Source organism: Sander lucioperca, chromosome 23 (genome assembly GCF_008315115.2).
Source record: "Sander lucioperca isolate FBNREF2018 chromosome 23, SLUC_FBN_1.2, whole genome shotgun sequence".
Classification (NCBI taxonomy): Eukaryota; Metazoa; Chordata; class Actinopteri; order Perciformes; family Percidae; genus Sander; species Sander lucioperca.
In genome coordinates, this window is record NC_050195.1 from 11,425,762 (window position 1) to 11,448,512 (window position 22,751).

Below are 22,751 nucleotides of genomic sequence, written 5' to 3' on the forward strand. Positions count from 1 at the left end.
TTTTCATTTTTTCATTGTATAACTATTATTTGCGTAGGTAGTATGTGGGGGGTGGGGGGAGCAAAAAAACAAAATGTTTGTTGCCAAATGTCTGTAAGCAATTGCTGTTCTTTTTTGCAAATAAAAAGTATAAATAAAATAATAAGAAAGCACAGAGGAGACACTTTGTTTCGCAGTCCTCCTACGTAGGCTACGGCGAAAGGATCAAGCTCTGCGTAGAGCTTCCGCAGAAGCATAAATCACGCTTGAAGATCATAAATAACGACAGGATAATTAGAGGTCCACCCAGATGTGATTCAAACACAACACCCTCTTGCAGCTTTGCCATTATGACCGGCATTTTCTTCACCTTGATTTAGGTCTGCAACAAACGATTATTTTCACAGTCGATTAATCTGTTGATTATTTTCTCGATTAATCGATTAGTTGTTTGGTCTAGGAAATGTGAGAATGGTTAAAAAATGTCAATCAGTGTTTCCCAAATCCCAAAATGACGTCCTCAAATGTCTTGTTTTGTCCACAACTCAAAGATATTCAGACATTCATTCCGTCAGTCACAGAGGAGAGAAGAAACTAGAAAATATTCACATTTAAGAAGCTGACATTAGAGAATTTTTCATTTTTTTTAATAAAAAGTGACTCAAACCGATTATTCGTTTATCAAAATAGTTGCTGATTAATTTTATAGTTGACAACCAGTCGAAGAATCAATGAATCTTTGCAGCTCTATCTTCATTATGAAGATGATGGCAGCAAATCAAAGGCTGTAATGTGATTAGAGGTTTACCTGGAGGGCTGTTGTGACTGGATGGTGATCGAGCAGGAGATGCATTCCTGCTGGTGATGAGCGGAGCAGGAGGAGGGGCCAGCGCTGTGTTTTTGGAGAGAAGAGTCAGACATGAGTCATGTTACACCGCTTAAGAGGCAAATACAGCTAAAAATGTAAAGCTGGAGTGGTGAATGTGACTCCTGCATTTGTCAATGGCATCCAAATGCAATAGATCTCCTGTCGGTCACCGTGCCACCTTTGGGGTCAGGTGTCAGTGTGAGCTGTCGATGCAGCCACCCTGAGTGTAACCTTTAAGCCTTCTTCCTGTTGTGTTTTTATTTCTAAAGCTGTTATGAAAGTGTCTGTGCACACACACTTAACACACAGGGGGACGGCTGCAAACGTCCTCTCAACACACACACACACACACACACACACACACACAGAGTTATTAGATATGCAAATACATGTAAATCTGAGCTAAGTCCCAAGTGTCCCATGGGTTTTCTCTGCTTCATCTTTATGCAAAAATTACATCACATGCAAAAAAAATCAGCTAAGTCACGTGTTTTTTTGAAGGCAGTATTAGCTCTTTTCAGTTGAGGAATGTGAGATATGAAGCTGACAAGAAGCTGCTGCATTAATGAAGGAATATGGCTGATTTAAGGAACATCCCGAAGAACATTTAGCAGCCAGTCTGTCAGTCAGTCAGTTACTAACCAGAGATATAGTGGTTTAAATACTAAAAAAAGAACATCTGAATCCAAAGAGGCCAATACATGCCAACATATTTTCCTAAAGAATACTGCAGCAATACTTTATATATTCTGGCATTTATAAGTTAAATATATAATGTTATAGCCTACTGCAAAAGGCCACATACACAAACATGCTAAAAAATATTGTACTGCAGTAACAATGCAAACATTTAAAAACCTAGCATACAAATATATTCAAAATGATCTCCAAAAATAGTAAATATATAGTTCCAGGAGCATTGCAGAAAACCTACCTTTCCCATTTTAGTGGTGACATTATTCTTTAAAATATAAAATATCAAGTGCAAAGCATAGCATGACATGTGTGGTCTGTGATAATGGTAAACATTGCTACATATACATATTTCAGTCTTATCCGTTTAAATTGGTAGTCTCGAGCTTATCAATCTCCTTAACGTTATAAGCTAGGTGTGTGTTTCTGTGTGTAAGCAACAACCATTGCTTGACATTTCATGGGAATAAACTAAATGTATAAATGAGAGCATATTTTTCTCACCTGTCATCTCAGTGCAGCTTGGAGCCACTTCAGTCATTTTGAAACGTCGTCGAATATTTTCATCAGAGGGACCCGACAAGATCCAGAGAGCCGTTGAAACCCAAACCGGAGACCGCCGGTGTAACACAATGACTCAGGGAAAAGACGGAGGAAAATATGATGCTAGGAGTAAGGAGCCTATAGAGAGATGGAGAGGGGAGGAGGGACCTTATGCTAGCATAAAAATCCTTCTGAGATGCTGTAGCTATGATTTTGTGTTCACCAAGCTCATTTAAAGCAGTATAGCTGCCAATACTGTAGCCATATTTAAAGAGTCAATCAATGGCGGAAAAGAAACGTTTGGGTCTACTTTCTCAATTCTCCATAGCTTAAAAACCTTAAATTTAAAATGTTACGTGGCTGTAAATGTCACTTAAATAAAAAAAAATAATACATTTTATTTGTTAAATTGATTTCATCGCGGTTCAGTATATTTTGGCTGTCTACAAACCTGCAACCGCTTCACAGTTGGCTAATTTACATATTAATGCACCAAAAATCACCACTCACGCCGTTATGCGTCGCCTAGCAACCAGCAGTTCAAGAACTACGTTGCTTGGCAGAAGAAAACAACAGCCGTCGAGTAAAATTACAATAAAAACACCTTTATTAAAGGTTTATAGGTGTTATTTTACAATATAAAGGTGTGTTAACACCCCACCCCCCCTCTCACTCACGTGTCTTGATTTGGCGCCCCTCCTCTGGCTCGTGTCAGAGCGCACGTGCCAGGCACAAGCGAGCCCCAGCGGCGGATTACGTCACACTTGTAACAAACTGAGGCAGGCAGGCTGCTGTTGACATGCAATATGGGTCACTCACGCACACACCCTCTATTAATAACTACAAACAGAATTTTATTGTAAATAAACCAAAACCAATCATGACCACATACTGTGCGTCAGTGGCGTAATCAGGGTTCAAAATTAACTTTTTGGTCCACCAGCCGAATGGCTATTGAATGTTCATATTTGACCAGCCACTCTATAGATTACCATTGCTTTTTTTGGCTGGTGAGTGAAGCAAATCTACCAGCCACTTGCATATTTTACCAGCATTTGGCTGCTAGATGATGCTAATTCTGAACCCTGGGTGTAATGTAACTAAATACAGTAGAAAACACTTGCGCTCCACTACATTTCAGAGGGAAATATTGTACTTTTTAATTCATTTATCTGACTGAGCTTAAGTTACTTTGTAAATTAAGATTTTTTTCAAAGTTTATAAAATATTATAAAATTGAACTACCCAACAGTTTGCAGTAGTCGTTGAATCAATTATTTCACTGACAGAAAATTAATTGGCACCTATTTTATTAATCAATTAATAATTAAAAAAAAAAAAAAATCAGGGTGTTTGCAACCTTCATAAAACAATTCACATTCAATAGAATGAAATTAGGCCTTATAATGGAAAATGTGCAGCATCTGTATTGTAATATTTTGGGCTAATTTCTCAGCAGACTGAGCTTTTAAACCAGATTAAATACAGAACACCTCAACAACCTGTATCAGGATCTGCTTTCATGGGCATTCAACGTCGTGTTGGGAGAATCCAGAAACGTGAACGTTTTTTGGGAAAGACAACTGGACAACATATGATCTAAAAGTAATGACATTATGGGAAAAGAGAAAGTCAAAGCACACAGAGACAGACCGGTCAGAGACCAGGCTCAGAGCAGCGGGGGCCTGCAGCTTTAGCACTTTGCTCAAGGACACATCGGCTAATAAAGTTTTTTTCTAACGACAGAAATAGTATCAGGACAGACATATTGAGCCCCGTCAACACCCAGCCCCGGATGTTCTGGACTTGGAGCTCTGAAGGGCGAGAGGCCGCTTCATCAGACACGTCCTTCTACTTTAGCTCAACCTCCCCACCTTCAGACCGGCACAGGAAGTGCGTGTAGCGCTCCAAAAATCACTATGCCAGGTCAGTGGAGTTAAGATCTTTATTGGAAACCCAGCCTTCAAACATCATAGTACATTTTTTATTAATTCAGAGTTACAGCAACAGCAGCGACCAGCCCCATGAAGTCTAGAGCAGCGGTTCCCAAACTGAGGTGCTGGGCCCCCTCAGGGAACATTGGGCAGTTTCCAGAGGGGGTAAGAAGAAAAATAAACTGTATATCTATTTTTTTTTAGCGACTGAGGTTGTGTTGGCAGAGGAAAGGTTTGGGAACAGCTGGTCTAGAGAGACCGTGACGGTGTGTTGCAGCCACAGAACGAGCGAGCAGCAAAGAGTCCAAAACAGAACACGGAAACACAAACGCACAGAAAACACAAATAAGGGAAACAATAGAAAAATACATTTTGATTCTTCTTTTAAATTCAAGAGGAGAGAGAGATCGCCTTCATTCAGGCCATGGTTGAATCCAAAACGAAAAAATAGTTCATTGTAATACGATGTCAGTGGAATATGACGTAAACAAAAAGATACAGAGCCATACTCAAATGTTCGCTTTCTTTTATCATTTATAAACAGCTTTCAAACTGCCTAAAACTGTATAAACTGTCTCCCAGGCTACAATGATACAGACTGCCAAAAGGAAAACACAAAATGGTTTATCTTTTTATTCATGAATCCAGAGATTCGGTACTTGCCGCTAAATTCCACTTAGTGTGAAATCAATATAAATACATTTTTTAAAAAGATGACGCATTTAGCGCAAGATATTCTGCAGTCATGGTATCGGCGTGAGCCTCCTCTAAGTAGTTAAGTGTTTTCTGATAATACAGGATAAAATAGAAAAAGAAAAACTTCTGTGAATTTCGTTGATGTTCAAAACAAAAAATGTGAAATCTAGCAATGCTTTGGATATTCACCCTAAATATGATGCTGGTGATCAGCCTAAATTCTCCAATCCAGCCGCACGAAGGCAGAGAAAGCAAACTGTCTGCGTCATCATTCAGTCCCCAGGCAGCCTGCTGCATCGCCCTCCAGTCGCTACGTGATAACTCGAGTCAGTCGCACTAAAGCAGCATTGCGTATTCATTCATGTCAACAATAAACTATAAAGTACTGGTGTTGTTTCTTCCCCCTACGTGAAATGAATGCACTTAAAGTTCTCAAAAAAACAACAACAAAGACGTCTACTGATGGTTTACAAACTGGAATCAATCGAAACATACTGTATATTAATAAACTGTATTGGATTGGCATAGGCTGATCTTAAAAAAAAATTATAATCGGTGCGGTGTATTGGCTCAAAATATTCCAATTGGAGCATCTCTAGTAAAATCCCACCTTCGCCCTCCAGTAGCAGGTGTTTAGATCTGTAAAACAGAGAAAACAGAGGTTTTATAACTTTAATTCTGCCCTTTTAAAATTTTATTTTATGCTTTAAAAAAGGAAATCATTGGAGTTTCTGCTCATTTGCTGCATTCAGTTTGTATCACTGAAGATGGTTATACAGCTTTTATCATGTTAGAAGGGCTGCAAACAGGGATATGCTGCCAATAGTATTGACTATAGACGCCCAGGAAAAGTTCTTTATGAAATGAAAGGAGCTTACATCATCAATGTCCTCATCATCGTCGCCAATGTCATCAAACTGGATCTCGTCGTCGTCTCCGGGCCCGAAGGTGTCTGTCTCGTTGATTTTGGCTGCGAGAAAGAAGGCAGTTAGAAAGGAAAATACTACTCGTGTTCATAAAACAGAAAACATTTCAAATACAATGTGTGAAATGATTTAGGGAATACGGCTTGTTAAGCTAGGGTTAGGGTAGCTGCGGTGTTCCCAGAGCGAGGGGCGCGCGCCATGAAATGACGTCACCACGGCTGTCGTTTCCAGCGCGTAAAGGCCACGCAAGCTGCGCGTGGTCATGCACCTCTGATTTTTTGTAACAATGCGCCCACTGCGCTTTCAGTTCAACACCGTTGGCTGGGAAGAACAGGTTAGTCTGTACAAACATCCGTTATTTTCCATGTACAGAACACAGGGAGTCAAAGCCTGAAATATGTGTTTAGAGTAGGGGTGTAAGAAAGAAATCATGTAAGATAGTGGTTCACATTTATGTTGTGTTTAAACCCCCTACAGCTAGATGGCTATGCTGAGACGCACCACTACACCACTAGTGTCCTTGCCTAACAGTGCATGACTTTCTGCTAGAAGCTAACAACGTAGCTACGGCTGAACTTTGGCCTACTTTAGTATATAAATATTTGCTCACTAAGAACCTGTGAACCACAATCCCAAACTGGCAGTTTGAGTTTCTGTGTACTGAATTGTTTACCTAAAGTAAACTTCTTTGACTTTCATGCACATCATGCCTTTCTTTAAATATTAGTTTTTCTAAAATTATACTTTAAAAAAAATCCCAATATATCGCGTTACGCACAGTATTGAAATATATTGCAATATATTGACTCGTGACCCATGTATCGTGATACGTATCGTATCGCCAGATTCTTGCCAATACACAGCCCTAGTTTAGAGAGAGAGAGCATTCTGGGAAAAGAGGAAATATTTAGCGGGAGAGTATGGAAAAACATGATTGTTTTATCAAAGCTAAAACGGCTTCATGTAAAGAGTGTTCTTCAGTGTTACAGGCAGACAGTCATTTCACGTTAATGATTAGAGTAGATAAATATAATGTTTTAACATGGATGTGTTTACTACTGTTGCCAGGCAGCCTGCTTTCCTTAACGTCCGGTTTCTTCTTCTCTACTACTACTACTACTAGGGCGCGCGCCATCTACGGCGGCCTGCGCACAGTGTCGAGCGCGAGTATACCCGCACCTTTAGAGGTAACCCGTTGTAACGAAGGTCAGGACTGCGAAAAGGTCCGAAACGGCACGCATTATTTCACCAATTCCAGCCTTCCTTAACGGGAATGTTTCTGGACTTGTTTCACTACAGTTATGTTCAGTTTTTGGATGCAGCAGCTGTGGCGTTGGTTTAACTCACCGTGCTCTGGCAGTTCTCCGTACGCTTTCAAACTGCGAGCCTCGTCTGCGTTGTACTTGAGGATGACATCAGCTTTGTTGTCCTGAAACAGAAGTTGTGGTATTGCAGTGTTTAGGGTTACAATGTTTGAGTGTTTTAATGATAAAAGGTAAATAAATTAGACCAAATGACATAGACGGATCAACTGAAGATGACTGTACAAAAACCTGATTACAGGAATGAAAAATGGTGTGAATGTACAGCTATAGATACAATGATATCCTTTAATATATAGCAAGATACAGTAATCAACACAACTAAACGCCAATTCAAAAAGGAGTATTTTTAGCTGATATTTAATGGACAACACTGATGTATCGGTGCGAATTGTGAACAGACGGCAGAAGACCGGTCACCCTTGGTAGTAAATCTAGACTTGCAGGGAACTGAGAAGTAGGGGTGTAAGAAAAAAAATCGATACACTTGAGTATCGCGATATTTTATTTTGCAATCTCGTTTTTTGGGTTTTTTTTAGTTTACGTGCAAAAATATTCATGTAAGACAGTGGTTCACATTTATGTTGTGTTTAAACCCCCTACAGCTAGATAGCTATGCTGAGACACACCACTACACCACTAGTGTCCTTGCCTAACAGTGCATGACTTTCTGCTAGAAGCTAACAACGTAGCTATGGCTGAACTTTGGCCTACTTTAGTATATAAACATTAGCTCACTAAGAACCTGTGAACCACAATCCCAAACTGGCAGTTTGATTTTCTGTGTACTGAATTGTTTACCTAAAGTAAACTTCTTTGACTTTTATGAACATCATGTCTTTCTTTAAATATTAGTTTTTCTAAAATTATACTTTTAAAAAATCTCAATATATCGCGTTACGCACAGTATTGAAATATATTGCAATATATTGAATCGTGACCCACGTATCGTGATACGTATCGTATCGCCAGATTCTTGCCAATACACAGCCGTAGTGAGAAGAGCTTTAATAAGTTTTCATAATTGAATACCTTGTAAATGATTCACATAATTTTAGACTCATCTAGAAGTATCTGGTCTCTTAGTTTCGGTTAAAAGCCGAGCAGCTTTATTTTGTATCAACTGAAAAAAATAGTGTTTTACTGAATGCTTGGTACAGTTACAATAATCATGACAGGATGAAAGAAAAGTAATTTTTCTCCAGACCGAAATAGTTTGATTACAGAGATTAAGTCTGAGAAATAAAGAGTCCGCACAATGCTCCAATAAAACATACTTAATAAATAGTTTTGAGCGTCCTGCTCATCTTCAGACCTTGGTGGTAATTAAATAAATATATGTTTCATGGGAGCATTATCTAGTGCGCAGTCTTGGTTTCTCAGTGTTCTGCACCTAGTATTTATCATCTAGTGTGCGCTTTTTCTTGATTTTAGAGATTAACTGGTAAAAACAAGACCCAATATCCCCTTTATACTTGCTTTTAAAAGTTCAGATCTTAACTAAACACGAGTCCACAAGAACAGGACCTTTTTATTTGCAACGCTGTGTCAAAAAAATCTAAAATAGCCGAGTTGCCTTGTTCCTTTATATGTAATAGGATTTGTTTTTGTTAAACTTCAAACTGATTGATAATTTCAGATGTTTGTCAGTAACTATTCCTTCTTCCATGTCAGAGCACAAAAAACCCTTAAAATGTTAAATGCAAAAGCGTTAACAGTCTGTTCTGTGTCGTGTGTGAGCGACCAACACACCTGGTAGTCTCTCAGTCCGACCAGGATGATGTCCGACGTGTTAATCCAAACCTAGAGGGAAACAAAACAGAGCAGAGATTACCCCGTGTCATACAGCAACACACTGCACTTTGTGACCCTCCCACACACGCGGTCAATTGAGTCCACGCTGCCGCATGAACGGCGGCTGACTGACCATTGAGAACACGCCGACTCAGCATCGCGTTAGGAGGTTTCCTGTGTGGGCTGGTTAGGGGGGGAAGGTGTGAGGGGACGGTCAGGACATTCCTACCTTTTTCCGGAGTTTTCCTCTGATGTGGCAAAGCCGCTTGGTTCCGTCAAAGCACATGGCCTCCAGACGTCCGTTCCCCAGCATTTTTATCACCTGAGCATATTCTGGGAGACACAAGAGAGCAAACGACCAACGTGATGAAATGACAGAGATCGGGACACTTACATGAACCAAGTGCCGTCTAACTGGTGTCTTGCCTCACTTGAAATAAACACATTAACTCTGCTACAATTCTAACATTTGTATGATAGATAGATATAAGATTTGGGCAACATGCAAAGTGGTGTTAAATCACATAGCAAAGGTGACATTTTAAGGAGTAAGGTGAGTGTTTAAGCTGTTCTAGTAACTACATTTATGGGCAGCGCTCACCACCTCCCCTAACCAATTTCCTGTGGGAAAGCATCTAGTTTATGAGAATAAATTATAACTTGAAAACACCTTTCGGATTTATAGGCCAAAGCCACAGTGTGCGACAACTTATACCAAATTTTCCTGCAAGTCTGGAAATATAATTTCACATAAAAGAGATAAGTTGAAGGCAGAAAGAGCCGAGGGATGGAAACAGAAGAGGCCTCATTGTCCCTGGAGTCTGAATAAGAAGGTTCTACTGTTGTAGTTGTACAGAATAAAAAAGGCCAGTAGAGAAAGAACAGGAGACCTTTTGCACACAAAAAAACCAAGTGGAAACGGCATAATCCTGGTCTTAACTAACTTCTTTTCACATGAATTCTGTGGTGCTCCCTGAAAAAAGCCCAATTGTGTTGACTAAATTAATTACACAAACAAGTCTTTAGATTTCTTCTTGAGTACTGTCTGAAATGTTTAACCTCCATTATGAATTACATCGAATTAAGATGAGTTTCAGCAGAAAATGTGATACATAAAGAATAGAAATATTCTAAGAAGATTCTGTGGTTATCACAATATTTAGAACTTCTGCTCTAAAACACACAGTCTGTGTGCATTAAGTAAGCTTTGCCTTCACTACTTAAAGGTTTTCCTTACACCAGCAAAGCCTCCTCCACACACTGGGTTTACTTTAATGCCTAAAAGGGATTTTGGCAGCTCGAGCACTGCAGGCAAAGTTCTGAACAGTTCTCGCTGCAGGCTGACGCTACCGTCTAGTGAGAAGGCTCTCTGTAACAATGTCTGCGGCTTGTCAAACAATCCTTCACTTTAAACAGCACTGCTGAGCCTGTTATTTACCCTTTATGGTACGTAACTGAATCTGCAGGTTGGGTTTTATTATTCAGATTTTTTTTTAGGGTCTTAGAAACCGCAAACTCTTCCTATAATCTTGTGATTTGTTTTCAACGCTACACACTGCTGCTGTAATAGCAAATTAACAATACCATCTTTCTATAATTGCTGCCGCCCTACACTGGACGGAGAAGAAAATGTTTAGCATTCTTGTTTGATGAATGACTGAATGAATTATCAAATCCGTCCAAAACCCCAAAGATACTCAGTTTACAGTAATAAAAGAAAAGCAGAAGATATGAGACACTGGAATCTAGAGCCGTCCTCGATTAAAGAAATTCTTAGTCGACTAACACTCATTTGATTTTGACGACTAATCGATTAAGTTGATTTAATCGACAGATCTGTGAAACTGAGTTTCTCCACAAACAATCATGCAAAAGCACCACTTTAAATGTTGTGTTTACCAGAGATGTGCTCGAACTTTTCTTGGAAATAAGTCACGACTGATAGAGTAAAGAAATCTTAGTCGACTAAGAATAAACGACCGATTAGTCGACTAAGAGGGGGCAGCCCCAATGGAAGATTAAATTATTAAACAATTATTAAAATTGTTCCCAGTTAAGTTTTCACAGTTTTTAATCAATGTAAATTACCGACCAGAATTCTTCTTCTCGATTCTGCATCGATACAGTGACAGACCATAATCGATTATTGCCTACTGATGTTGCTTGTTGATTTTCTGTTTGCTGCTTTTTTAGTTTTTGACTGTTGTCTGCTGTGTTCAGACTCCGCTACATTTAGGAAGTGTCTTTTTTTAAGAGCAGATGCAATAAAAAGAGGAGTTCATATATATCCGACTGCTTGAATTTGTTGATGAAAACCATGTGTAGCAATATATACTAAAATTGAGGAGGTGGTGCATCGTGATAATTGTAATTGAAATGTATCGCGAGACCAGTGAATATTCAAACCCTTACTAAGCACCCATCCTGCAGCGAAAAGATGGATCTTAGGTTGACTGTCTTTGGTGTAACTTTACTCACCCTGTCCGTCCTCTTTGAACACCAGCTCTCTCTTCTCGGACTCATTCTCATTCTTTCCACGTCGCCGATTCTTTCCTCCTTTACCTATAACCACAGACAAGAAGATATCAGTTAAAGTTGTCCATTCACATTTTTATGGATTCCATTCACTGAGACAACGGTGTTTATCAGTTAGCTCTCAGTTCCAGTTAAATCTACTTCTCGTCATGTAAGTCTCTAGTTGACACACTTACTCCACAGATAACCGGCATGTGAACAGTACATTTACTCTAGTACTGTACACATTTAGGGTACTTGTATTTTACTTTATCTCTTCATGTCATTTTCTACTTCCACTTCACCACAATTCAGAGGGATAGAAATATTGTACTTTTTACTTCCCCAAACGTTGCTGAATGGACATCAGTGGACTGGAAGGCTGCTTACGTCCCTCTGGACTCACTACTAACTGTAACTGCACTCACATTTACATTCTCTACAGCTTTGACAACGTGCAATATATATCTTTTTGTGCATGTAACTATAATAGCCTCCATTTTGCACAGCCAATCTGCACACTCTATGAACATTTAAAGGGCATACTTTGTTTACTTTTATATTATATTAATTCGGGTGTTCTTTTTTTTATATATATATATATACACACACTTTGTTCAGTGTACTGCTGCTGTAACACAGTGAAAACATAGATGGGAAATTCTCTCCTAGTCCACAGAAATCACACATATAGTTATTCATCTTTCAGTATTATGAAAGCCCATTTCTGCCAATGTGATTAAAAAAAAGAACCTAATAGGTAAAAAATAAAGAGTTAGTTAGATACCAACTCATTATTTTGAGAAAGTTACTCAATATCTTGAGATACTAACTCATTGTAACGACTTCACGTTACTTACTTGGCTATCTAGCTATCTTTTTCCCCATCACATTAGCGGAAACGGGTTTCAATACCATATATATTAGTTCAACCAATATTAATAGTTCCACACATTCTTCAGTAGATATACAGCACCAGAGGATACTTTTAGATATAACATCGAAAAAAAATAATTTAAAGAAAAGTCTCAGACGTCACGGGCCACACCGGGTGGGGTTTACCTAGCAACTAGCTAGCTAGCTAGTTAGCTGTGTCAGCTATCAACGGAATTAAAGTGCCAAGTATTGTAGCTAGCTATTAGCTGGCTAGCAGTCACAAAGCGTTGAACAACTTTTAATAAACTAAACTAGCTTAACTTTAACATAAGCAGAATTGTTGTTTAGGGAGTACGTTACACGGAGACACCGTGGGCAGCTGTTAAAAAGGACTCGTTCGTGTTGCTAACTCGCGTTAGCTGTTCGGTGTCACGTTTTCACTGCGTGTGCCTTTACGGCGGGCTCGACAGACAATTAACAACACTGAAACACACGTCTCTCCCAGGCTCTTACCTTTATTTTTGGGCATATTCCTTCACGCCTCGGTCACGTTAATCCCGCTCGGTAGAAACGACTCACGGTTAAACAATAACTGTGTACGACAGTCAGCGAAAAGCACAAATCTAAACTGAACGCTACGAGAACCTAGCGAGTCACCGCTGATTCGCTCCGCCGGTTTGCGCATGCGCATGCCAAGACTTTCTTCTATGACGGTTGGCAAACAACGATTTTGCGCATTACCGCCCCCAACTGGTACGGAGAATATCTACTATGTACAATACTCAAAAACATAATACATACTTTTTCTTTTTTATGTTTTCAAATAATTAAATGATAAATAAAAACAAATAAACTAAACCTAAATCTTCTCCACCATATTAAGTAAGGCTAAGATAATAAATAAATAATACGTGTATTTAATATAGCAAGTCCCAAAATGCTTCACAACAGTAAATTGTTGATCTGTATTATTTATTCAATTACTTGGATCTGCTAGAAAAAAGACAACCGATAGGATCTTAAACTATGAATGATGGGTGATACAATGATGTATTTGGCTGGGTACAAAAAATAAATAAATAAATAAATTAGAAATTTATTTCCAAATTTTAAATAAATTTCCAATCTAGAGACGTGCGCATTCACATAAAAGAGGCGGTGTTTGCGCACCACGACCAATCGCAAACATCTACCAGAGCTGCATCTTTTAAACAAGAAGAACAAACTATAATTCTACATAAATATGAAGAACACAGACACGGTTTTACAGGCAAAACGCAGGAAGGAAAGCTGGCAAAAAAGCCGACGCTGTTATGCGTAAATCACAACGTTTAGCTTATCAATATCCAGTAGTGTAGAGTGGATTTCCATATACTCACTTAAAAATGCCCAATGACACGTAACAACATACTTTCCATTATATGTTTGATATATTTTGAATTGTCATCTGTGCTTTTCTCTTCACATAGGCTCAATGGAGGTATTTCACCATAAATTGGTGCATAAAAGTGTATCGGAATACAGGAAATGAAGTCGTTGATGCTTAAAACTTCCCTGGGGGAGGACACCCAGACCCCCCACTATGATATGCCCCCCTCCTCCCCCAAAGGCAGATTCTGGCCAATATACAGTACAGTACACCCACTACAATACATCAGACTAAACCGGTCACTTCCCCATCAGTCAGGCACTAGATCTGACCATATATAATTACACTTTTGCTTTCCATAAACTGTCGTTGCTTTAGGCTTTTATTTCAGTTGCAACCCCGGCAGTGGTGCGCGATCGTGAGAGAAAATTAAAAAAAAAAAACATAAAAACATAATTTAAACCGATGTGCGCATTGGCAACACACGGCTAAAGAAGGCAATAAATAGCCTATAAGTAATTCCCTCCGCTGAAAATCTATATCTTTCATAAAGATACCCATCAGGGAATGTTAACGGGGTTGTCAGTCTCTAAATGTTTTAACTTTTATGAGCGCACCTCTCTCTCTCTCTCTCTCTCTCTCTCTCTCTCTCTCTCTCTCTCTCTCTCTCTCTCTCTCTCTCTCTCTCTCTCTCTCTCTCTCCGCCCACCGAGCTCCAGCTGATCTTCTAAGAACAGTCGAGTATTGATTGGTCAGTGGGCGGTGCTTTTACACCGGTTGATCTCTGATCTCCAACTTAACCTGCTCCCGACCAGGTTAGGTGTTCAGCATAAGTTACCACGGTGACTGAACCCGATCACAAGTGATCCACCTTCGTAGTACAGAAAGCCCTGGGTTGAGCCTGAAGTTAGCTCGTTAACGCCAAATCTCGCTTCGTAGTACAGGCCTCTGCACAGCTCCAACAAGGCTTGAGTTCCCGAGCGTGCTCACGGGTAACTACACAACAGTGGAGACTGTCCGCGACATCAGAGAGGAGATCGAAGAGCTGAGCTTGGAGTTACCAGGGTACAACTACCTGAGTTAAGATCAGGAGGAATCTGAGAAAAATGGTTCGGGTTTGTGCCTTTCCAAATTGCGGCAACAAAATGAAGAGCTATTTGTGCTTGAGCTTTCACCGTCTACCCATCTGCAACCGGGAGACTTTACCGTTGTGGCTGGTTGCACTTCAGGTTGATGTGCGAACTTCTTTGCGAACATTACGTGAGATAGATTACCGTGTTTGCAGCGAACATTTTGATGAGGGCGACTTCATCGAAAAGAACCAAAGCCGGCGGCATCTGAAGGCAAATGCCATTCCAAAAGCCAAAAGACCAGCTGCAGACAAATTGGAGGTAACGTCTTTATGATTTCTTATTATGATTTCCCTTGATTTTCCTGTGCAGGCTCAGTTGTGATGTCAGGCTACTATGTTGCTATACTCCTTACTACGGACCAGAGTGATAGAGAAAGACTATCTCTATTTATATCTCTATGGCTCTGCTAGGGACATAACCACGGCAATTCCTGACCATCGTTTTTGGTGGAAAAAATACGTTTTGGAATATTGGATTGTATGAGTTCGACAGTCGACTTGTGTGGACTTCACCGGACTAAACAGAGGTAGGCTATGTGCACTGGCTGAATTAGCACAACTTTTATGCATTTCTTTCACATCTAGTGCAGCCATATTTACTGTGTTCAGTCGGAAGGAATCAGTTCACATGGCTAGGCACCTGTAATGACATCTCAAACATGTTAAAAGGCTAAACGCACGTTTAAAACCTGCCCTGTTTCTGCCGAACTCTAGCAGGAGCATAACTCTGTGTAGGCAACACCAATTATTTTCGTTTTTCTCGCTACTGACTCACTCGTGACCACACACAACAGAGCTACGTGTTGAAATAGACCGGAGTTCTCCTTTTAAGTATTTTTAATTTGATTATGCATGTATTATGCACTCTTAATTTTTTTTTATTTTTTATTTATCTATGTATTTATGTATTGTCAATTTATTTTTCCTGTTTTTAATCTACTTATATTGTTGTTATAACGTCTTTGGTTTAGCGCTGTATTCCTCCGCGCCGCCAGGGGGCGGAAGCAGCTCCGACGCGCTGTTGATGTTTTGATTTCCCCAGAAAGAAAATAGACATTTTGTGATTGAGAGCTACCCTCCTGCAGCGAATAAAAGCTTTCCTATCTCCTGTTTCTAAACATTTAGATGTGCGTTTCAACCGACACATTGCCAAGTGGTCCAAAGTTAAAATAAATACATAGTTTTTCGGCTGTAACTTGCAGTCGCGTTAGCTACGTTGTTGCTAAGCTAGCTGCAGTTTTGTATCCATCCTGATCAACGGGGTCTGCTGTGATGGCTGACTTCAGCAGCAGCAGCATCATGGTGAGTGAACATGGATTTAAAACCGAAAGAAAGTGTAGCTGCTCCTCTCTGGAACAATATTATGTGGTGAGCAGAACAGGACGGAAGGGAAGGAGTGGTAGCCACTCACTCATTCACTGTGCAATTAATTAATCTACTCACATACATACCTGGACACACTAACTGCTCTTAACTGCTAATTTATGCTAAATGTCTTTTATTTATTAACTGTATAATAACACAATACCATATACAGTCCTATATATCTATATATTTGTATTTATTTATCTGTAGTTTATTGTTTACTATTTGTTTACTTTTTGTAAAAAAAAAAAATATATAAAAAATATAGCTAAAAGTTTATTGTTATTCTTATACTGTATTGTTTCTATACTGTATTTTTTATTTTTTTTATACCTCTTTATTTGAAGAGTGTTTTGTAAGCTGCTGAAATCTGCTGCTGGATATCTAATTTCCTTGCGGGATTCATCCCGAAAGGATCAATAAAGAGAAGTCTAAGTCTAAGTGGTCTTGTTATAAAAGGAGGTTTTACCAGATTAGAGGGGTTGCAATGTGTCAACATGTGTTTTTAACCTTTTTATATGACCTTTCTTTTAATAATTATTTTTAATTAAAGACTGTTGTGATTTAATCTGTTTATCCTTCTTTCATAAAACTAGAGCTGCAACGATTAATCGATTAGTTGTCAACTCTTAAATTAATCGCCAACTATTTTGGTCGGTTTGAGTACATTTTTTTTTAAGACAAAAGTAAAAATTCTTTGGTTCCAGCTTGTTAAATGTGAATATCTTCTAGTTTCTTGTCTCCTCTGTGACAGTAAACTGAATATCTTTGAGTTGTGGGCAAAACAAGACATTTGAGGACGTCATCTTGGACTTTTTGGGAACCACTGATCCACATTTTTCACCATTTTCTGACATTTTAGAGACCAAACAACTAATCGATTAATCGAGAAAGAAATCAACAGATTAATCGACTATGAAAATAATCGTTAGTTGCAGCCCTATATAAAACAATCTAAAATACAAACATCGCAACAAAAGAACATAACATAGTTGGGATACTTCGACATAACATTACAGGGTAATAGAAATACATAAACATGAAAAGGCAATAATCTTCTGAGCTTTATAATTGCATGAAAAACCTGAAAACACAAAATATATCAGTTGTTATTTCACAAACTTTCATCCCAAATAATAAAGTGATTTAAGTAACACAGATTGAACTACAAGGTAATGTAAACACAGTTTCCCTAAGCCAAATCATTTCAGATTGATTGTTCCAAAAGCCAAAGATATTCAGTTTACATATTTTTCAATCTCTAATCTTCTTCTGTCCTTCCTTTCCTCTGATCATTTCTTCCTTCCCTCCCTCCAGTTGTCCTCGTTTCTTTCTTTTTTCCCTTTTGTGTCATCTTTACTTCCCTCTCTCCCTCCTTCATTCGTATCATCCTTACGTCCTTCTTCCTCTCTCTCCCTCCTTCATTCTTAACTAGTGATAGACCGATTTTATCGGCTGGCCGATATATCGGGCCAATATTTGCGTTTTTACATGTATCGGCATCGGCTGATACGCGGCAGCTGCGTTTGCCGATAGTTTTTTCCCGGCATTATTTACAGACAGGCGTCTACAGGCAGCTCTGTGTTGCTGGAGACGCTGCAGTTCACGTGCATGCCCCTCCCCCACTAGCAGAGTGCAGGTGCTGGAAGCCTGGCAGGCTTTCAGCACCATGGCAGTCTGAAATTACAAATCAAGCACTTTATTTCAATGGCTACTTTTCAGGTTTATTGTTTTCTTAAATTATTTAAATGTGTTGACAAAGGACAGTTTGTGATGACCTGATTATATCTGTCTCATAATATGTCAGCAAGCAAGGCATCATCAAGGCTGTGTTGTAGATGTTGATGAAAGCCTTTCACCCTTGCACAGTTAACCACATGCAGTGCACCCATCCATATGATGCACACTGCACACATCATTTGGGTGATATGAATGTAAGATGATTGCAGAAGTGACACTGATCTGTGTTTTTGTTTATTATTTTTAAAAGAAATGGCAGAGCAGATTCCGAAAACAAATCCAGTGTGGCAGGGTTTACATTTTTATGATGTAAACTGAGGGAGCAAAAGCAGCATCGGCTCCAAATGTCGGCTCAAGGAAATCGGCAGCCTCACGGTCATCGGCTAAGGCTGATGAAAAAAAAAATCTGTATCAGCACTAAAAAATCCATATTGGTCGATCCCTATTCTTAACATCCTTATGTCCTTCTTTCTCTCTCTCCCTCCTTCATTCTTATCATCCTTACTTACTTACTTACTTACTTTCTCTGCCTCTTTTGCTCTTATCATTCATCCTTCCTTCTCTCCCTCCTCCTTTTACATTCACATGTGAGAGCCTGGAACCTGTATTTGACTTCGCCCTTTACATTATTATATAATCATCAAAATAGTTGCCAAATCATTTTCTGTTGATCGACTAATGAATACTCAGACCCCCCCTCAGTCATTTTATAGATCTGAGACTCTGTGCAGCGGTGGGGTGACACGCTGACATGTCAAACAATGATTTCAACATGTTTTACACAATCAAACGTGTATTCTGATGACTGTGAATGAATCTGGTGCCTGTTTTTCTCGTGTTAGACGTCTTCTGAACACCCGGCGGTTGGAGGCGGGCCCGCAGGAAAAGCGACGTCTTCGTCAGTCGTGACAGGAAATGGAAACTGGGACGGTGCAGGTGCAGGTGCAGGCGGGATGGACCAGATAACAGTGGTGAGAATAGACGACACACACATTGCTGAGGAACAGTGTCAAGACGGGGGGAAGGTAAAAGACGCCGCACAGTGCTATGAGGTGGAGTACTTGATGCCTGCGGCGGAGGAAGAGGAAGAAGACGGCGTTTACGTCATCGAGTATTCAAATCCCGAAGAGGAGGGAGAGAGCTACCAGTTCACGATGTCTGTGGACAAATCGCTCCCGGCCAAAAAGCCGATAATTGCACATCCCGTGGTGAGAGAGAGCGCCGGAGCTCCTCTACCCGTGTTGTCCAAACCGTCCACGGCGCCGAGGCCGAGACCCGGCGCAGGGCAGAAGAGGAAGCTGATTGCGGAGGAGGAGAAAGAGGAGGAGGTTCTGAGCAATAAGAGTGTGCTGGAGCTCGGAGAGCACTACAGCGACGTGATGGGGATGAACTCGGGCGGGGGTCAGAGTCAGCTGGTGTGCACGCTGTGCCCGCCGCCCGGCAAGTTCTTCAAGAGAGGCTCGGGTTTGGCCGTGCATTTAAAACACATGCACAACCTGGACACGAATAAGAAGTTCTTCTGCACGCCGTGCCAGCGCTCGGTTCGCACTCAGATCGAACTGGACCGGCACACGAAACGCCACGCCAACAAGGCCGCCGTGTTCACCTGCCACCTCTGCCCGGCGGAGGCGGAAAACGAGGCGGAGGCGGGGAAGAGGGGGTACAAAGGGTCGAGGTGTGGTCTGAAGAGTCACCTGGAGACGGAGCACCCGGGCGTCATCCCCCGCTGCCACATCTGTAACAAAGGCTTCCAGTCGATCGTGACGTACCTGGCCGATCAGTTCAGGCACGTTGGCGTGTCGCCACACCACTGCGCCAAGTGTCAGATCTACGAAATGACGTCGAGGGGTCTTCTTATTCACATCAAGAACCACGACAAGAAGAAGCAGCAGCAGCAGCAGGAGGAGTCTGGTGAAAACCCCCCGCAGACGCTCGGAGTCTCCGCCAACGGCGATAACTCTGCCACAGACGACTCGGACTTCTGACACCATTTTGTTTGAGTTCTGTCTGGTTTTAGACTAAATAGTGAGCTCCTCTTTGTCAGACATGTCTGACTTTTATGCATCTTTGACTGTTCTGATCTGAACTGTAGACACAATTATTTGTTGTTTTTTTTAAATCTCAGAATCTGCCTCAAGTTGTCCGTAACTTGTGCAGTTTGGTGGGGTCTTCTACCTTGAGCATCGTCATCGTTATTGTGGAGGAAATGCAGTTTGGTAACGGTGGTCTCCACGGGGATGGAAGGAAAGCATCATGTAAAAAGGATTAGTTTGACATTTTGGGATGTCTTCCTTGCTGAGAGTCAGGTGAAAGGACCAATACTACTATCGGATACTTTCATTATTTTCCTCGCCGCCGCGAGTGTAATTGCTCTGGAAGGAATTGTTGGGTCTCTGCACATTATAGAGTGTGGTCTAGACCCCCTATTCTATCTGGAAAGTGTCCTGCGATGATTTGACACTAAATGAAATTGAAATGATCTTGTTGATAAAGTCAGAAAATAGCTGAAAAAATCCTGTTACAGTGACGTCGTTAAATGTTCTGTTTGACCAACAGTTCAAATCTCAAATCAAAGTTTATAATATTTTATAACCAAGACTAACTTTAGAGGAGGTGAAACCAGATGTTTCTGTGTTTTTGGTTTAAAAAAAATGTCCAAAAAAACGGTTTTAATTGCCAATGTAAATACGACTCAGGTTGTAAAAGGTGTGTGTATGTGTGTGTGCTGTACATTCTGTATTACTCACGAGTTATTCCAGTTCCAGTAGAGAGTATATATCATCCTGCAGCACACAGAGGATCATTTAGAGTGGGGATGTTTACATGTCGCTGGTTTGAAGTCAGATTTTATTCTGAAAAAAAAACGTCCTGTTCGCAGCTCATCTGTAATCATCTGCAGGTTTTCTTCAATTTTAGTTGTAAGAAAATGATCTCAGTATTAATATTACTGTTAGTATTATTAGCTTCCATAAGAGTTTTTTTTTTTTTTATCCGAAATGTTTGAATGTGCAGATGGTGGAAAAACTAAATAAGGACACCAAAGTAGCTGATGTAAAGGCCAATGCCAGTATTTGAGGGAGAAATCACTTTGAAATCAAAGGATTCAAAGTGGCAGTTATAAATTAACTAAAAAATACACTAATGGATATATAAATAAGTGAAAGTCAGTGTTTCCCCCAGAAAAGTTGTGAAGCCCGCTGGCAGCGAGGGCCTCGGCTGTGGGCCGGTCCCAGAGCATTGATGTAGAGCCCAACAGTTTCTGTGATAACGGAATCGCTAAACCCAGATTCCATAGAGCCCTACGTTAAGTCAGTGCTAACTGTAAATACAGATGACAATATTTATAGCCTTTTTCCGACCAAGTAGTTACAGGAACGTGGTTATAGGAACAGTCCACTTCTCAACAGATCTACTAACTACTCTCCCCCAAAACCGGTTTCTCCATTTGCATTCACACTGGCCAAGTGGCCATAGGAACTGACCTTTTGTTATTATAACACAGCCATCTAACCACCACTGTGCTGAAAAGGTAAAAGTGAAAAGCCCCTGCCCTGAAGTAGGAGCTGAAAGAGTTACAGGAACTGTGGCCAAGAGGGACTTAATAATCTCCAAATTGGTCCAGTCGGAACAGGAAAAGGAAAGTTAGGAACTGTAAAAATCCCTCCGGTCGGAAAGCGGCTATTGTCTCAGTTTCCCACCGAGCCGCCCCCTGTAACTGTATTTTAAAAAAAACGTCTTAAAAATACTTTAAATATAATTCCCATTGTCTTAGGCCTGGTCGGGGGAAACTTAGGCCCAGGGGCCCACCAGGCTTGCAGAGCACACTGGGTGGTCAAACAAATCAGTGAATACTTGGGACTCATCGTTGTTTACTAGAGATGCACCAAGTCCAGATTTTTGGGGTTCGGCCGAATATCGAATCCACTGGTTAAGATTCTGCCGAATCTGAAACCGAATACCGAATCCGTCGTCTGGTTAACACAAGTTTTTAGCTGTGACTGTCCTTCCTTTGCCGTACCTGAAGTTGCTGCATTCTGGCTGCTGTCTGTAGATCCCTTCATGCGCAACTCGTATTCTTCCGGATGTTTCATACCAGATGTTGTAACAGCGGTGATGTTGTGTATAGTTTAGGGTCCTCGCCACCACCAGACTAATCAGCATTGCAAATTGAACATGTAGCTGGACTTGAATGGCCTTCTTTTGACTGAAAGTACTGCCAAACTACACTTTTTCTGCTCACTAGTTCCATTTCCACTTTCTCACAGCCTACTGCATTGAACGCTCCACCTACGTAAACACCTTCCTGTAATCAACGGCGCCGTCATTACGTCGACCAGCGTAGCGAGCGTAGGGTTCGGCAGAAACCCAACCCCGTCAAAAAGCCCACTATTCGGCCGAAGCCGAATCCTGGATTCGGGGCATCCCTGTTATTTACAATCTCACTGTGGTCATAAGTTTGTTCCTTCTCAGATTGTTTGATTGGAAGCATTTTTTAGAGGAGAGGAGGTGATAGTTTCCAGTATTTCACAAGAAAAACATTTACATAACAACTATTTAGTGTAAGAGAAATGATCCCTCATTTTATTTTGTGACCCCCTCAAGATGTAAATTTGGACCCTGTAAACCAGGGGGGTCAATCTCATGTTCACTAATGGCCACCCTGGAAAATCCCATCAAGGGCCAGACATTTTATTGAGAAAAGTTAAATATCTTTGACCGTATTACTGCATGTCACATTTTTTGTCATTTTTGTAGCTTTTTTTCCCGACTTTTGTCGCGTTTTTGTTGACATAAAAGCCATCAAAAAAAGTTCCTTAGCAAATCAAGCCAAACAAACATGACGTTGTTAAAAAGCAGACTACCACACAGCCGACTCACAGCGACCTGTTTCACAGCCTGAATGTGAATGCTTCTTCTGGGGGAATTTCAGAGTCTCAAAGTCGGCAAATCTGTCAGATTCTGCTTTGAGCGTCGCATAATTGCAGTTGGAAAAACAGTTT

The 22,751-nt window shown here is 40.5% G+C and overlaps 3 protein-coding genes across 9 annotated transcripts in view; 1 reads left to right on the top strand and 2 right to left on the bottom strand.

Annotated features, from left to right (window-relative positions):
* map7d2b (MAP7 domain containing 2b) overlaps nt 1-2,267 on the bottom strand; it is a 31,310-nt gene extending 29,043 nt beyond the window's left edge. For 4 of the 6 annotated variants that reach the window (XM_035998063.1, XM_035998062.1, XM_035998061.1 and 1 more), the window contains exons 1-2: nt 2,045-2,266; nt 788-871 (exon numbers count right to left, since the gene is read on the bottom strand). In XM_035998063.1, the coding sequence (XP_035853956.1) occupies nt 788-871; nt 2,045-2,081 (121 nt within the window). In that variant the 5' untranslated portion in view covers nt 2,082-2,266. Of the gene's footprint in view, nt 1-787; nt 872-2,044 lie in introns of all 6 variants that reach the window. The other 2 variants (XM_031285238.2, XM_035998064.1) reach the window with 1 other exon arrangement.
* A 1,943-nt stretch (nt 2,268-4,210) lies between these two features.
* eif1axb (eukaryotic translation initiation factor 1A X-linked b) lies at nt 4,211-12,862 on the bottom strand. Its single transcript, XM_031285268.2, has 7 exons — nt 12,659-12,862; nt 11,234-11,317; nt 8,985-9,088; nt 8,714-8,764; nt 6,987-7,068; nt 5,592-5,683; nt 4,211-5,352 (listed from the first exon to the last, which is right to left on the bottom strand). The coding sequence occupies exons 1-7, from the start codon at nt 12,672-12,674 to the stop codon at nt 5,347-5,349; spliced, it is 435 nt and encodes a 144-aa protein (XP_031141128.1). The 5' UTR covers nt 12,675-12,862; the 3' UTR covers nt 4,211-5,346.
* A 1,602-nt stretch (nt 12,863-14,464) lies between these two features.
* Nucleotides 14,465-21,387, top strand: si:dkey-226l10.6 (zinc finger protein 771). 2 transcript variants are annotated; one of them, XM_031285244.2, is made up of 2 exons: nt 14,465-14,905; nt 18,594-21,387. In XM_031285244.2, the coding sequence occupies exons 1-2, from the start codon at nt 14,621-14,623 to the stop codon at nt 19,734-19,736; spliced, it is 1,428 nt and encodes a 475-aa protein (XP_031141104.1). In that variant the 5' UTR covers nt 14,465-14,620; the 3' UTR covers nt 19,737-21,387. The 2 variants fall into 2 exon arrangements, with proteins under 2 accessions (XP_031141104.1, XP_031141105.1); XM_031285245.2 differs by lacking the exon at nt 14,465-14,905 and adding an exon at nt 15,568-15,948.
* The last annotated feature ends 1,364 nt before the right edge of the window (nt 21,388-22,751 follow it).

Coding starts and splice junctions, on each gene's coding strand:
- si:dkey-226l10.6 (XM_031285244.2), top strand. CDS start 14,621: ATGGTTCGGGTTTGTGCCTTTCCAAATTGCGGCAACAAAATGAAGAGC. Junction 14,906..18,593: donor CAGCTGCAGACAAATTGGAG/GTAACGTCTTTA, acceptor TTCTCGTGTTAG/ACGTCTTCTGAACACCCGGC.
- eif1axb (XM_031285268.2), bottom strand. Junction 9,089..11,233: donor GTTCAAAGAGGACGGACAGG/GTGAGTAAAGTT, acceptor TGTGTCTCCCAG/AATATGCTCAGGTGATAAAA. Junction 5,684..6,986: donor CGGAGAACTGCCAGAGCACG/GTGAGTTAAACC, acceptor TCTTTCTCGCAG/CCAAAATCAACGAGACAGAC.